Here is a 16,507-nt window from a genome sequence, read left to right as displayed (position 1 = left end):
TGAAAAAGCCGAGGCTCAGCGGAAAGCTAGGAGGGAGAGCAGAGGCACAAACTGGAGCCAGAACTAGCCGGTGCAGCAGCTGCAGGCAGGCGGGTGGGGCGAGCGTCAGTCCAGGAGCTGAGGCCCCGCCCCAGACCCAGGGTCCCGGCCCCGGCCCCGCCCCCGGGGCCTCGCTCCCCGCAGGTCCTGTGCTGACCTCTCAGCACTGCCCGGCTCGTCCCAGTCCCTGCCCACCGCTGATTTCATTGGCTGCCTCGCCGTCCCCGCCCCCGGGAACCTGCTGATTTCCGCAGCCAATCGGCAGGCGCAGCAGCGGCGGCTGCGCTCGGTCTCGGCGGATCCCGGACGCTGAGGTACCCGGCCTGTGGGAGGGGGCATTGCGTGGGCCTGTTGCGGTGCTGCGGCGTCGCCCAGCTCGTCGGCTGGGTGGCGAGCCGCCACTCCTGGGTCTCTGAGGTCACCGTCCTGCAGCTGGAGGTGCAGCGTCCCAGACCGTCGAGGACTGCCCCGAGATTTCTGGGGTGGAGGTCAGAGGTCGGAGGTCGTGCCTTTGTGGACTGTTGGGGCCCCACCCATTTAAGCATAGAGGCGGGCCGCTCTCGGTTTTTATAGTCAGCTCCCTTTCGCGGAAGGGGCTCCGAGGGAAACAGGCCTGCGAGCCGCCGGGGCTCCTGGCAGGCGCTGAGCTCCGACGGGAAGGTCCGCCCGAGCTCGGGCCGTCGCAGGTGACCCTCGGGCACCCGGAGAGCCGCCTCCTCCCTCCCTCATCCGGGCCGGCGGAGCCCCCGGAGTGCGGGGAGGGGGCTGGGGCGAGGTGGGGCGGGGGGGGGGGTCGCTCCGTGGCCACGCTGTCCCGAGGGGGCCGCATCTCTTCCTGGCTCCGAAGAAACCCGGAGCCAACCCTTTTTGAAGCTTTCGTTCCCGGGTTGGAGATTTCATTTCTGGAAGTTCATTCGAGCAACTTGGAGAGGGGAAAGGCTTGTATTGTGCCTTCCGCACTGGTCGGGAAGTGAAAATAACCAGACACGGGGAGGTTCTGAAGGCCAAGGGACCTGTGAGAAACCGGACGAATTTCTTAGTTTGACAGAAATCTTCCCCCAGCTTGCCTCACATGTTATATAATTCAAGTCGTTTCAAAATCAAGATTATTTAGTCTCATAGTTCTTCTAAGTAAGTGACCTTAGTCTTGATCTTAAGTGAAGCTACTTTGGAATGCTTGAAGTGTTGAGCAAGAATTTTTTTGTACAAAGGGTCTGTGCAAGGAAGGAAGTTGGGAACAGTCTTTACCTCTCATAGCAGTGATCCCAGCTGCTTCTTTACTACTCTGGGACCGAAAAGAGAAGTTGTTTATCTGCATATGTGGGTTTTGGGGAGACATAGCTACTATGGATGAGGAATAAGGGGAGAAGAAAGAGGACTCTCTTGTTTTCTGCGTAAAAAGTATGCAATTAGAAAAAAAAGAGTGTATTTATTTGCCTTTCTCTCTCCCTTCATCTCAGCCAGCGTAAACACGTTTTGACATTTTTTGTGCCGATGGTATGTGTTGAGTATTTATATTAGGGAAAGGAGTCATCTCTAACAACAAGAAGACACTTATCTTCAGTGTAGCCACAGAGGAGTGAATATGCCTTGTGTGGAATTAACCCTGGGGTTTGGTTTTCAGTTAAGAAAATGAGGCAGAAGGAAGTGTTAGCCAAGACCTTCCAAGGCCCAGCCATGGTCTGTAGGACTCCGACCAGCCACATTTACATGTTTGAGAATGGTGTTGGGGACTCCGGGGACTCCTCTGAGGAAGAGTCCCACCAAGTAGCTCTGCGGCCCCGGGGCAAGGAGCGCCAGAAGAAGGGTGCCCACCACCCTCACCAGCCAGGAGCAGGGGACGTGGTGCTGCTGCAGCGGGAGCTGGCCCAGGAGGACAGCCTCAACAAGCTCGCTCTTCAGTATGGCTGCAAAGTAAGAAACCCCACAGGTGAAGGCGCCACCTGCCCTTCAGCCCCTGTGTTTAGAGGAACAGAGGAGCTCACTGAAGGGTGGGGACCCGTTCTGACCCCAGAGGTGGTTGGAAGAAGCCTGCTCTAGAGTAAAGGATACCTCTGTCTAACTAGAGATGGAAGGCAGGTGGAAGTACCTTCCCTTCCTCAGAGAGAGAGGGAATTAGTCAGGAATTTCAGGTGACAGGGCAGTTCCCTCTCTGCACCTCTTCCTTGTCCCTCCAAAATGAAATTCTGAAAGCTTTTTCTTTTGAGCACATTTTATTTAAGACATAATGGGGCCAGAGATGCCACGCAGAGTTTATCCAAGATTTCTTTGGTATGCTTGTTTTATTTTTTTGCTACTTTTCTTTTTCTAAACCTTTCTTGCTGGTTTTAGCTTATTTGATTGGTAAAGTTTTGCCTTCTCTCTTTTAGAACTGCATGATCTATCCTTTGTATGCTGTGTATCTATATAACCCTGTTTCTCTCTTTAATTATATTTTTAGCATTCAGCGTGATTAACAATGGCAAAGTAAGTAGGAAGGTATTTATTGAATTGCTGCATTTTCTCCTAGATAGAAACTATTTCAGTTTGCTAGCACTGTGCTGCTACTATGGCTTTCTCTAAGGCTATATAAGCTACTTATTTAAAAAAATCTTTTCATCCTTGAAGGGTCTGTCATTTACCTAACAAGGATCAAATGACTCAACATGTTGTGTGGAGGTGTTGTTTCCCAGGGAAATAAACTGGTCTCCAGGGACACATAGTGTCTGTAAACTGTACTGAGATTTATATTTGACTCTTATAATCAGCTTCTGTAGACATACTATATGGTTTATAGAGCAAGGGTTGAAAACTGAATCCTGTCCTACAAAGACCTGAATAGATGCAGTGGGCTTCTTGGAACAGTGATGTTTAATAAATCCCAAAGGACTATATAATGTATCTAAGAAGTGATTAGTTTTCCTATTTGAAGTAAATAAATTTAATGTTAGTTTATTAGGATCAAAAACAAAAATATCTCAAGGCACCTTAAGTTTCAGGATATAATAAATTAAAAACGTCCACCACCCCAATTCAATTAAATGATAAAAGCACTTGCTAAGTAATGAAAATAATGAAGATGATTGATTTGAATAAAGTCTGTTGGCTGTATTTACACTCTAGTTTAAGTGGACTTAGGAGTTAGAACCTTAGAGTCCATCTCTGATGCTTTTGGTAAGTTTTCAAACAATAACTTGAGGGAGGATCTATCTTTGACTTATAGTTCCCCCTACTTTTAAAAAAATTAAGGTTTGATTATGAGAGGAATTTGTCGTAAACTTTGTTACTTTTTAAAACTCACAGTCGTGTTCCTTTCTCCTCAAGTCCTAATATTGGAATAGAAGATTTCAGTCTATAGTTTCCAAGTTGATGCATATTCTCTGCATGTTTCTAGTGAAAAGAAGTGTTGTGAAATCCTTGAAGTGAATTAACTCTAGGTCGCTTTTATTTTAAAAATAAGTTTATAGGCCATACAGTGCTTCTGGGAAAGAAAACGTCGTATAATCATGAGGGCACACCTTTTAAAATGTTGTTACAGGTGAACTAGGTTCTAGTGTTTGTAGAGCTGGCTGAGGCTTTGTGTTTGCTGAATGCTAATGTCTACTACAGCTACTAAATTAAGTTCTGATGCAGGAGAGAGTCACCCAGTTGGGGGCACTGTTTTCTCAAAAGTTGATTGGAGAAAGGGTACAGCCTTCTTTTACCATGATGTGTTTCACCTAAAAGCATTTTGTTGAAGGCACACTTTAAACAAAGTCTTTTCCAAAACTATCTTGAGTTGTTCAAACTTGTAAGTCTATAAAAAAATCTTATGATTAAGCTATACATTAAGGCTGAGTTAAAGCCAAAAAAACGAAGTTATTCAGCCTAAACTAAATTTTGTGTGTAGGTACAGTTTTCCAGTGTTCATCAGATTCTTAAGCTGTGTGGGCTTGGACCGTCACACAGAAAGGTTAAGCACCACTTTTTGGATATTAGTTTTAAGGAGCTTTACATCATTTCGTGATGTTTGTCTTCATGGCTTCCCTAGGTTGCAGATATCAAGAAAGTCAACAACTTCATCAGAGAACAAGACTTATATGCTTTGAAATCTGTTAAGATTCCAGTGAAAAACCACGGGATCCTAACAGAGACCCACAAAGAACTCAGACCCCTCCTGAGCTCATCTACAGAGACCAGAGTGACCTTCGAGGAGCAGCCAGACCCAGACAGAGCAGCTGTCAGTGCCGGTGCCTCGTCTAACCCACTGACGGATTTCTTTAAGGGCATTGACCAGAATATTGAGCATGCAGTGCAGTCAGAAATCTTTTTGAGTGAAAGTTGCTGCATAGAGACCTCCAGTCAGCCATTGCTTCCGACTCCTCCGAAGATACCTACAAACGGTGCAGACTGTGGAATTCAGAGGTGGAATGCTGTTTTTATCATGCTTCTGATTGGAATTGTTTTACCAGTGTTTTATTTGGTCTATTTTAAAATACAAACTACTAGTGAGATCCCTAGTATCTTGAATACAACGGCTGTCCCTAATGGCTCGATGGCAGTGAGTGCAGTTCTAGGGCAATCCCCCAAATTAGCGATTCCATTGCCAACCATCCCCTCTTCAGACAGCCAGTTCAGTCAGACCACCCACGGGAAGAACTAGCTCTTGTTGTTTCTAAGGAATCAGGGCAGCTTTAGCACTTGGGCTCCTAATGTGCATCAGCCGACATTGGCCATATCTTAGCGTGCTGCATTTTTTTTTCTGTGACATATGGACGCGTTTCAGAAGCCACCATCATGTCAATCACAGTCATCATGGGGAATAGACTCGCCTGATCCAAGGCTGCGGGAGCCAAAACACCAGCGTCCTCAACCTCCTACATCTAAAGAGGAGCGGCAGGAGAGACATTTACACATGACAGATGCTGTTCCTTGAAGGCGTTTAGTGGACTGGCCATGAGTGTCTTCACAATAGCACTGTGTAGGTCCCCAAGCTGGACATGCTTGGAGGGAGATGAATGGCCTTGGCAGATGGACCTGCAGTATGGGAGCCCCTGGTATCAGCTTTGGTTGTCTGGATGTTTGCTTTGTCCCCTGCCTGCTGTGGAGGAGTGACTGGCTCTGACAAATGAAGTTTTGTGTCCCCCCCAACAAAGGTGTTGTGCAATAGCGATGGGTTGTCACCCTGTTTCAGAGTGTGACACATGACATTGTAATAAGCCCTGCTTCACATTTGCCCCCTCAGACAGCCTTTTTGAGGCAATGTCATATCTAGAATTTAAAAAGCCCTAAATCTAAATTGCTATAATACTGAATAAATAGCAGTTCTGTTCCTCGTAATTTTAGAGCTCCTTAATCTGACACGCAGGCATGTTTTAAGCACTTCCTGGCCAGGACATTTGGAGGCCATGGCCCTGTTTCACCTGAGGAGCATTTCCACAGTGATTGCTAACTGGAGCCCCCAAGTCAGCATTCTTGGAAGGAGCTCTTTCTGGTCAGTGTCTGGAGTGGAGTAGGTATAGGGAGAAGGATGAGTGCCTCTCACTGAGGTCCCAACATGTGACACTTCTAAGGCTGAACAGTCATCAGTCCAGCTTTTGCTGGCCCCTGTATGTGTCTGGAAGAGTGGTACAGGGAGAATGGGCTTGCTATCTGCTGCTTCCTTGACTCCATCCTTAGGACTTCTAGAGCCACAGAACAGGGACGGGGCTCAGTCACTTTTCCTTGAGTGAATACAGTGTAGCTCATAATGTTAAAATATTGAACACTTAATGGAGGGCCTAGAGGTGACCCTTGCTGTGGAAGACCATAAAAAGAGGGGCCTGGGGGTTTGCCCGTCTCCTTCTATGACAAGGCAGCAGTGGTGCTAAGTTCAGAGGCTCGTGGAGGGCATGGGTTGACCTCTGAGACCTTGCTGGTGGAGCAAGGGTGAATGGGGTGAGGGCAGGAGCCTGCCTCGGTCCTTTGAAGGAGTGGAAATTGGCCAGGGTGGCTGGTGGCTCAGCCTTAGGGAGGTCTGTCTCCAGGGAGAAAAACATGCTGCTCTTGGGTTTTAGGCAGGTTTAAGGCATTTGACACATTCAGCCTAGAGATCAATTTAAAAGAGCTCATCATGTAAGAGGAGGGGAATGTGGCGAAGAAGTACCCGAGATGGGCTTCCAGTTTCATTCTCCTCTCAGTTATGTGAAAAACTATGTTGCCCTGGGTTCAATTAGCAAATTTAAATTATCTTCAAAATTAAATGTTTTCTTCAAAAGCAAATGGTCTTCAGGATAAAATGAACTTATCAGCCTTTGCTACAGGAAATGTTTTGATCATGTAAATGCTTTTCCAGCCAAACGTTTGTGTGCACTGTGCCCCTGAGGGCCACAGGTTTCTCTAACCATTTGTCACCACTAAATTCACCAGGCAGGACTCAGACTCTCATGAGAAAATGACTTTTGCCAGGCAAAGAATGAATATCTGTATACTTTTTTTCAAATGGAATAAAATAATTTCTTCTGTGAGGGAAAATTGATTCCTCCTTTTAAATAAGGGAGCTGGTAATTCAGAGTTAAAAGATGTGGGATGATGTTGGAGAAAATGGAAGTGTCCATGTCCAAGGGGTGAGGCCTGTCCAGGGCTTGGGCCCAAGGTTACCCCAGCAGGTGAAGAACAGGTAGTAACAAGTACAGTCTTGCTGATTGGTCTGCATAACATACTTTAAAACTTTTATTAAGGAGACTTCCTTGGTGGTCCAGTGGTTAAGAATCCGCCTTCAAATGCAGGGGACACGATCCCTGGTTGGGGAACTAAGATCCCACATGCTGGGGGGCAATTAAGCCTGTGTGCTGCAACTGCTGAGCCCACACGCTCTGGAGCCTATACGCCACAGCTAGAGAGCCTGTACACCGCACTGAATGCTCTGGAGCTCGCATGCCACAACTAGAGAGCCTGTGCACCGCAACTGCTGAGCCCAGGCACTGCAAAGAAGAGCCCATGTGCCACAACAAAAGATCCTGCATACCACAGAAATGATCCCATGTGCTGCAACTAAGACCTGACGCAGCCAAATAATAAATAAATATTAAAATTGTTTTAGGTATACATAAGAGATACCATGGAGCTCATTTTCTATATATTTTACTGCATTTTTAGTGTGTTTTGGGAGTTAATGTTGTAAAGGAATAATTAGATTTGTTAGATAGTCTTCAGTCCTTTTTGTTGAACTGTAGTGCCTAATATTGCAAAAGCCTAGGGAATCTGTCCTCAGACAAATGATGCTCCCATTTTATTCTGGGGAGACAAGGCTGCAGAAACGAAGCAGAAGCCTCAGGGTCACCCAGAGCAGGACTACCCAGCCACAGCCATGACACAGCCCCTCCTCAGCAATCTAGTTCTTTACATTGCCTCTGCATTAGTTGTGAAAGCCTGAGTTTGAGGGAGAATGCTATGCGCCCTGAGATGATGGCTTATAAAGGGGATTTTAACATTTTTTCCCAGTTTTATTGAGAGAAAATTGACATACAGCACTATATAAGTTTAAGATGTACAGCATAATGAATTGACTTAGATACACTGTGAAATGATTACCACAAGTTTAGTTAACATCCATCATCTCACGTAGATACAAAAAAAAAAAAGAGAAAAATTTTTTTCCCTTGTAATGAGAATTCAGGATTTATTCCCTTAACAACTTTGATGTATACCATATAACAGTGTAAACTATAGTCATCATGTTGTACATTACTTCCCTAGTACTTATTTGTCTTATAACTGGAAGTTTATACCTTTTGACCACATCTTCCAATTTCCCCTCCACCTCACTCCCTGCCTCTGGTAGCCACAAATCTGATCTCTTTTTGTACGAGTTTGGTTTTTTTCTTTTTTTTAGGTTTCACATATAAATGAGATCATACGGTATTTGTCTTTCTCTGACTGACTTATTTCACTTAGCATAATGCCCTTAAGATCTGTCTGTGTTGTCCCAGGATTTCCACCTTCTTTATGGCTGAATAACATCTGTGTGTGTGTGTGTGTGTGTGTGTGTGTGTGTATGTATCACAACTTCTTTATCCATTCATCCCTTGATGGACACTTAGGTTGTTTCCATGTAAACGAATGCTGCTATGAACATGGAGGTGCAGATAGCTCCTTGACATAGTGTTTTCATTTACTTCAGATATATTCCCAGAAGTGGAATTGCTGTATCATGTTGTAGTTGTGTTTTTTAATTGTTTGAGGAACCTCCATACTGTTCACCATAGTGGCTGTACCAATCTATAATCTCACCAACAGTACACAGGGGTACCCTTTTCTCCACATCCTTGTCAGCATTTATTATCTCTTGTCCTTTTGATGTTAAGATGTTCTGATTGGTGTGAAGTGGTATCTCATTGTGGTTTTGGTTTGTATTTCCCTGATGGTTAGTGATGGTGACAGCTTTTCATGTACCTGTTGGCCTTTCATATGTTTCTTCATTGGAGAAATGTCTATTCAGGTCCTTTGCCCGTTTTTAATTAGATTATTATTATTTACTTATTTATTTTTTGCTGTTGAGTTGCAAGTTGTTTATATATTTTAGATACTAACCTCTTATCAGATATATGGTTTACAAATATTTTTTTTCCCATTTTGTAGGTTATCCTTTCATTTTTGTTAATGGTTTCATTTGCTGTGCAGAAGCTTTTTTTTTGATGTAGTCCCACTTGTTTATTTTTTATTTTGTTTGTGCTTTGTCATATCCAAAAAATCATTGCAAAGACTGATATCATAGAGCTTACTGCCTGTATTATTTTCTAGGAGTTTTATCATTTCTAGTCTTACAGTCAAGTCTTTAATCCATTTCAAGTTAAGTTTTGTGTGTGGTGTAAGATAGGCATCTACTTTCATTCTTTTGCATGTGAATATTCAATTTTACCAGCAGTATTTATTGGAAAGACTGTCTTTTCTCCATTGAGTATTCTTGGCTCCCTTGTGAAATATTGCTTGACTATATATCACTGAGTTTATTTCTGGGCTCTTGATTCTGTTCCATTGGTGTGTGTCTGTTTTAATGCCATTACCATACTTTTTTTTTTTTTTTTTGCGGTACGTGGGCCTCTCACTGTTGTGGCCTCTCCCGCTGCAGAGCACAGGCTCCAGACGCGCAGGCCCAGCGGCCGTGGCTCACGGGCCCAGCCGCTCCGTGGCATGTGGGATCTTCCTGGACCGGGACATGAACATCGGCAGGTGGACTCTCAACCACTGCGCCACCAGGGAAGCCCTACCATACTGTTTTGATAACTGTAGCTTTATAATATAGCTTGTAATCAGAAAATGTGATGCTACCCACTTTGTACTTCTTTCTCAGGATTGCTTTGGCTATTCAGAGTCTTTTGTGCTTCTGTATAAATTTTAGTGTTGTTTTTTCTACTTCTGTAAAAAATGCCATTGGAATCTTGATAGGGATAGCATTGAATCTATAGATGGCTTTAAGTAATACGGAAATTTTTAAAATCTTCCAATTCATGAGCACAGGATAGCGTTGCATTTATTTGTATCTACTTCAGTTTCTTTCATTGATGTTTTGATAGTTTTCAGTGTAGAGATCTTTCATGTCCTTGGTTAAATTTATTCCTAAGTATTTTATTGTGTTTGATGCAACTGTAAATGGGATCATTTTCTTTATTTCTTTTTCAGATAATTCATTGTCAGTGTATAGAAACACTACTGTTACTTTTGTATCTTGGAACTTTACTGAATTTGTTCATTAAATCTAACAGTTTTTTGGTGGAGTCTTTAGAATTTTGTATTGACATTTTTATTTCTTCTTTTCCACTTCTGATACTTTTTATTTCTTTTTCTTGCCTGATTGCTCTGGGTAGGATTTCCAGTACTATATTGAATAGGAGTTTTGAGAGTGGACACCCTTGTCTTGTTCCTGACCTTAGAGGAAAAGCTTTAAGCTTTTCACTATTGATCATGATATTATCTGTGGGCTTGTCATATATGATCTTTTTCTATGAGGTATGTTCCTTCTATACCTAATTTGTTAAGAGTTTTTATCATGAACAGATGTTGTATTTTGTCAGATGCTTTTTCAGAATCTATCGAGATGATTACATGATTTTTATCCATTTCATTAATGAGGTGTATCACATTGATTTGTGAATGTTGAAACATTTTTCAGTCCCTGAAATAAATCCCACTTGATCATGGTAAATGATCCTTTTAATGTGCTGCTGAATTTAGTTTGCTAATATTTTATTGAGAATTTTTGCATCTGTAATTAACAGGAACACTGATCTGTAGTTTTCTTTTCTTTTAGTGTCCTTTTCAGGACAGGTTATGCTGGCCATGTAAAATAAGTTTGGGAGTTTTCCCTCTTTGATTTTTGAGAATAGTTTGAGAAGGATTGGCATTAATTCCCCTTTAATTGGTTGGTAAAATTCACCAGAAAAGCCATCTGGGCTTTTCTGTGTTAGGAGGTTTTTGATTACTAATTTAATCTCCTTACTAATAGTTGGTCTGTTCAGATTTTCTATTTCTTCCTGATTCAGTCTTGGTAGGTTGTATGTTTCTAAGAATTTTTCCATTTGTTCTTGGTTGTCTGGTTTGTTGGCATATAATTGTTCGTAGTAGCCTCTTATGATCCTTCATATATCTTTGTATCAGTTGTAATGTCTCCTTTTTCATTGGTAGTTTTATTGATTTGGGTCCTTTCTTTTTTCCTTGGTTAGTCTAGCCAAAGATTTGTCAATTTTGTTTATCTTTTCAAAGAAACAGCTCTTAGTTTCTTATTACCTTTTTAGTCTCTATTTCATTTAATCTCCTCTAATGTTTATTTCCTTCCTTCTACTAACTTTGAGCTTAATTTACTTTTCTTTCTCTAGTTCCTTGAGGAGTAAATTTAGGTGGTTTATATGAGCTCTTTCTTATTTCTTAATGTAGGTGTCTATTGCTATGAATTTCCCTCTAGAACTACTTTCCCTGCATCCCATACATTTTGGTATGTTGTGTTTCCATTTTGGTTTGTCTCAAGAAACTTCTGTTTCTCTTTTAATTTCTCTTTTGTACCATTGGTTGTTCAGGAGAGTGTTGTTTAATTTCCATGTATTCAAGAATTTTCCAGTGTTCTTCCTGTAATTGATTTCTAGTTTTATACCATTGTATTCAGAGAAAATACTTGGTGTGATTTCAGTCTTATTGAACTTGCTACGACTTGTTTTGTGACCTAACAGATGGTCTTCCTAGAAAATGTTCCATGGGTGCTTTGAATGTGTGTTCTGATGTTAGATATAATGTTCTTTATATATGTCTTAGATCCATATATAGGATCATTCAAATCTGCTCTTATTGATTCTCTGTCTGAATGATCTGTCCATTGTGAGTCAGGTATTAAAATCTGTGACTATTATTGCATTGCTGTACTTTCTCCTTTTAGCTCTGTTAGTTTTTGCTTTATGCATTTAGGTGCTCTGATACTGGGTGCATAAATATTTACAATTTCATATCTTCTTGATGGATTGAGCCCTTATTAAATAATGACTTTCTTTGTCACTTTTTACTATTTTTAGTTTAACCCTGCTTTTTTTTTTTTTTTGGTTTTGGTTTACTTGAAATATCTTTTTCTGTCTCTTCACTGTCAGTCTATGTGTGTCTTTAAGGCTAAAGTAAGCATCTTGTTTTTGTTTTTGTTTTTTATCCATTCAGTCATTGTCTTTTGATTAGAGAGTTTAATTCATTTATGTTTAAAGGAATTATTAATAGGTAAGGAGTTACTATTGCCATTTCATTAATTGTTTTCAGACTGTTTTGTAGATCCATTTTTCCTTGCTTCTTATCCTGCTTTCTGTCTTTTTTCGTGTTTTGGTGTCTTTTGGTACCATTATGCTTTGACTTATTTATCATGTTCTTTTGTGTGACTACGATAGGTTTTTCCCTTGTGATCACCATGAGGCTTGCATAAAATATCTTAAAATTGTAACACTCTTTTAAACTGACGAAAACTTAACTTTTATAGGATTTTTAAAGTTTACACTTTTACTTCTCCCCTTCACATTTTAGGTTATTGATGTTAAAGTTTACACTTTTACTTCTCCCCTTCACATTTTAGGTTATTGATGTTAAAGTTTACATTTTTTTATATTGTGTAAACCAATAACAGATTATTGTAGTTATGGTTATTTTTACTACATTTGTTTTTTAACTTTTAAACTAGAGCTGCAAGTGAATTATATGCCATTACCATATTACAGGATCTAACTTTGACTATATATTTACCATTACCAGTGAATTTTATGTTACCTTCCTATGTTTTAATGATGTTAATATGTGTCCTTTTACTCTCACTCAGAGAACTCCTTTAGCATTTCTTGTAAGACAGGTCTAGTGGTGATGAACTCCCTCAGCTTTTGTTTGTTTGGGAGAGTCTTTGTCGCTCCTTTATTTCTGAAGGACAGCTTTGCTGGGTATAGAATTCTTGGCTGAAAGTTTTTTCTTTCAATATTTTGAATATATTATTCCTGGCCTGAAAAGTTTTGTTTATTTGTTTTCTTCTTAATTTTTTATTAAAGTGTAGTTGATTTACAATATTTGTGTACTGCAAAGTGATTCAGTTATATATATATATTCTTATATTCTTTTCTATTTTATTATAAGATATCGAATATAGTTCCCTATTCTATATGGTAGGGCTTCATTGTTTATTTTTTTAATAGATATTTATTAGAGTATAATTGCTTCACAATACCATGTTAGTTTATGTTGCACAATAAAGCGAATCAGCCATATACATACACATGTCCCCATATCCCCTCCCTCTTGAGCCTCCCTTCCATCCTCCCTGTCCCACCCCTCTAGGTCATCGCAAAGCACCAAGCCAATCTCCCTGTGCTATGCTGCTGCTTCCCACCAGCCAACCGTTTTACATTTGGTAGTGTATATATGTCGATGCTACTCTCACTTCGCCCCAGCTTGGCACTCCCACCCTGTGTCATCAAGTCCATTCTCTATGTCTATCTCTTTATTCCTTCCTTGCAACTAGGTTCATCAGTACCATTTTTTTCTTCTTTTAGATTCCATATATATGCATTAGAATATGGAATTTTTTTTCCTCTTTCTGACTTACTTCACTCTGTATGACAGACTCTAGGTCCATCCACCTCACTACAAATAACTCAATTTCGTTTCTTTTTATGGCTGAGTAATATTCCATTGTATATATGTGCCACATCTTCTTTATCCATTCATCTGTTGATGGACATTTAGGTTGGTTCCATGTCCTGACTATTGTAAATAGTGCTGCAATGAACATTGTGGTGCATGTCTCTTTTTGAATTATGGGTTTCTCAGGGTATATGCCCAGTAGTGGGATTGCTGGTTCATATAGTAGTTCTATTTTTAGTTTTTTAAGGAACCTCCCTACTGTTTTCCATAGTGGTTGTATCAATTTACATTCCCACCAGCAGTATAGGAGGGTTCCCTTTTCACCACACCCTTTCCAGCATTTATTGTTTCTAGCTTTTTTGATAATGGTGATAATGGTCATACTGACCAGGTGTGAAGTGATACCTCATTGTAGTTTTGATTTGCATTTCTCTAACAATGAGTGATGTTGAGCATCTTTTCATGTGCCTCTTGGCCATCTGTATGTCTTCCTTGGTGAAATGTTTATTTAGGTCTTCTGCCCATTTTTTAACTGGATTGTTTGTTTTTTTCATATTGAGCTCCAAGAGCTGTTTGTATATTTTGGAGATCAAGCCTTTGTTGTTTCATTTGCAAATATTTTCTCCCATTCTAAGGGTTGTTTTTTTGTCTTGTTTATGGTTTCCTTTGCTGTGTGAAAGCTTTTAAGTTTAATTAAGTCCCATTTATTTTTGTTTCTATTTCGGTTACTCTAGGAGGTGGGTCAAAAACATCTTGCTGTGGTTTATGTCAAAGTGTGTTTTTCCTCAGTTTTCCTCTAAAAGTTTTATAGTGTCTGGTCTTACATTTATGTCTTTAATCCATTTGGAGTTTATTTTGTGTATGGTGTTAGGTAGTGTTCTAATTTCATTCTTTTACATGCAGCTGTCCAATTTTCCCAGCACCACTTATTGAAGAGGCTGTCTTTTCTCCATTGTATGTTCTTGTGTCCTTTGTTGTAAATTAGGTGCCCATGTGTGCATGGGTTTATCTCTGGGCATTCTATCCTGTACCATTGATCTATATTTCTCTTTTTCTGCCAGTACCAAACTATCTTGATTACTGTAGCTTTGTGATATAGTCTGAAGGTGGGGAGCCTGATTCCTCCAACTCCGTTTTTCTTTCTCAACATTGCTTTGGCTATTCGGGGTTCGTTTTGTTTCCATACGAATTGTAAGATTTTTTGTTCTAATTCTGTGAAGAATGCCGTTGGTAGCTTGATAGGGATTGCACTGAATTTGTAGATTGCTTTGGGTAGTATAATCATGTTCACAAGATTGATTCCAATCTCATAGTATTGTGGTCAGAAAAGATGCTTGATACGATTTTAATTTTCTTAAATTTTCTGAGTCTTGATTTGTGACGCAAGATGGGATCTATCCTGGAGAATGTTCCATGTGCACTTGAAAAGAAAGTGTATTCTGCCACTTTGGGGTGGAATGTTCTATAAATTTCAATTAGATCTATCTGGTCTATTGTGTCATTTAAAGCTTGTGTTTCCTAATTTATTGTCTGTTTGGTTGATCTGTCCATGATGCAAGTGGGGTATTAACGTTCCCTACTATTGTTGTGTTACTGTTGATTTCTCCTTCCATGGTTGTTAGCATTTGCCTTATTTATTGAGGTGCTCCTATGTTGGGTGCATAAACATATATAACTGTTATATCTTTTTCTTGGATTGATCCTTTGATCGTTATGTAGTGTCCCTCATTATCTCCTGTAATAGTCTTTATTTTAATGTCTATTTTATCTGATATGAGTATTGCTACTCCAGCTTTCTTTTGATTTCCATTTGCATGGAATATCTTTTTCCATCTCCTCACTTTCAGTCTGTATGTGTCCTTAGGTCTGAAGTGGGTCTCTTGTAGACAGCATATATATGGTCTTGTTTTTGTATCCATTCAGCCAGTCTGTGTCTTTTGGTTGGGGCCTTTAATCCATTTACATTCAAGGTTATTATCAATATGTATGTTCCTATTACCTTTTTCTTAATTGTTTTGAGTTTGTTTTTATGGGTCTTTTTCTTCTCTTGTGTTTCCTGCTTAGAGAAGATCCTTTAGCATTTGTTGTAAAGCTGGTTTGGTGGTGCTGAATTCTCTTAGCTTTTGCTTGTCTGAAAAGCTTTTGACTTCTCCATCGAATCTGAATGAGATCCTTTCTGGGTAGAGTAATCTTGGTTGTCAGTTTTTCTCTTTCATCACTTTAAGTTTACCCTAACATGCCTTTCTGGCCTGCAGAGTTTCTGCTGAAAAATCAGCTGATAACCTTATGGGTATTCCTATGTATGTTATTTTTGTTTTCCATTCCATTCCATTTCCATTTTTAATATTTTATCTTTGAATTTAATTTTTGTTAGTTTGATTAATATGTGTCTTGGTGTGTTTTTCCTAGGGTTTATTGTGTATGGGACTCTCTGTGCTTCCTGGACTTGATTGACTATTTCCTTTCCCATATTAGGGAAGTCTTCAACTATAATATCTTCAAATATTTCCTCAGACCTTTTCTTTTTCTCTTCTTCTTGTGGGACCCCTATAATTCGAATGTTGGTGCGTGTAGTGTTTTCCCAGAGGTCTCTGAGGTTGTGTTCTATTCTTTTCATTCTTTTTTCTTTATTCTGCTCCTCGGTAGTTATTTCTACCATTTTGTCTTCCAGCTCACTTATTCATTCTTCTGCCTCAGTTATTCTGTTATTGATATTTTCTAGTGTGTTTTTCATTTCAGTTATTGTGTTATTCATCTCTGTTTGTTCTTTACTTTTTCTAAATCTTTGTTAAACATTTCTTGTATTTTCTCAGTCTGTGCCTCCATTCTGTTTCCAAGATTATGGATCATCTTTACTATCATTACTCTGAATTCTTTTCAGTTAGGTCGCTTATTTCCTCTTCATTTATTTGGTCGTGTAGGTTTTTACCTTACTCCTTCATCTGTGACATATTTTTTTTGCCATCTCATTTTTTTTTTTTTTTTTTTAATGAGTGGAATTGTGTTCATGTCTTTCTGGTTGTTTGGCATGAGGCTTCCAACACTGTAGTTTGTTGGCTATTGGGTAGAGGTGGGTCTTGGTTCTGAGATGAGGAAGTCCTAGAGACCACACTCCAATGAATATTCCCTGGGGTCTGAGGTTCTGTTAGTCCAGTAGTTCGGACTCGGAACTCCCACTGCAGGAGCTTCGGCCTGACCCTGAGCTCATGAACCAAGATCCTGCAATCCGCATGAGGTGGCAAAAACAAACAAGCAAACAACAAAAAAAACAAAGCAAAAAACAAAATTAGACTAGGAAGCTAACTGATATGTTAGGAAGAATATAAAAATAAAAATATCAACCGGAAGGTACATCAGTACCACAATAGTAAAAAAGAGGGGG

General features: G+C 40.2%; 1 protein-coding gene across 5 annotated transcripts in view; it reads left to right on the top strand.

Moving 5' to 3' along the window:
- Positions 1-293: 293 nt before the first annotated feature.
- The window catches only part of LYSMD4 (LysM domain containing 4), a 36,041-nt gene continuing 19,827 nt past the window's right edge, over positions 294-16,507 (top strand). The window contains exons 1-3 of one of the 5 annotated variants that reach the window (XM_022598882.3): positions 294-353; positions 1,664-1,953; positions 4,049-16,507. The exon at positions 4,049-16,507 is cut by the window's right edge and continues 19,827 nt beyond it. In XM_022598882.3, coding sequence (XP_022454590.1) covers positions 1,672-1,953; positions 4,049-4,660 — 894 coding nt within the window. In that variant the 5' untranslated portion in view covers positions 294-353; positions 1,664-1,671 and the 3' untranslated portion in view covers positions 4,661-16,507. The other 4 variants (XM_022598879.2, XM_022598878.2, XM_022598877.2 and 1 more) reach the window with 4 other exon arrangements.

This window comes from Delphinapterus leucas, chromosome 2 (assembly GCF_059928025.1).
Source record: "Delphinapterus leucas isolate spDelLeu-1000000601 "Yukka" chromosome 2, BTC_Dleu_Yukka2, whole genome shotgun sequence".
In the NCBI taxonomy this organism is placed as follows: domain Eukaryota; kingdom Metazoa; phylum Chordata; class Mammalia; order Artiodactyla; family Monodontidae; genus Delphinapterus; species Delphinapterus leucas.
This window is presented reverse-complemented; position numbering and strand designations above follow the sequence as displayed.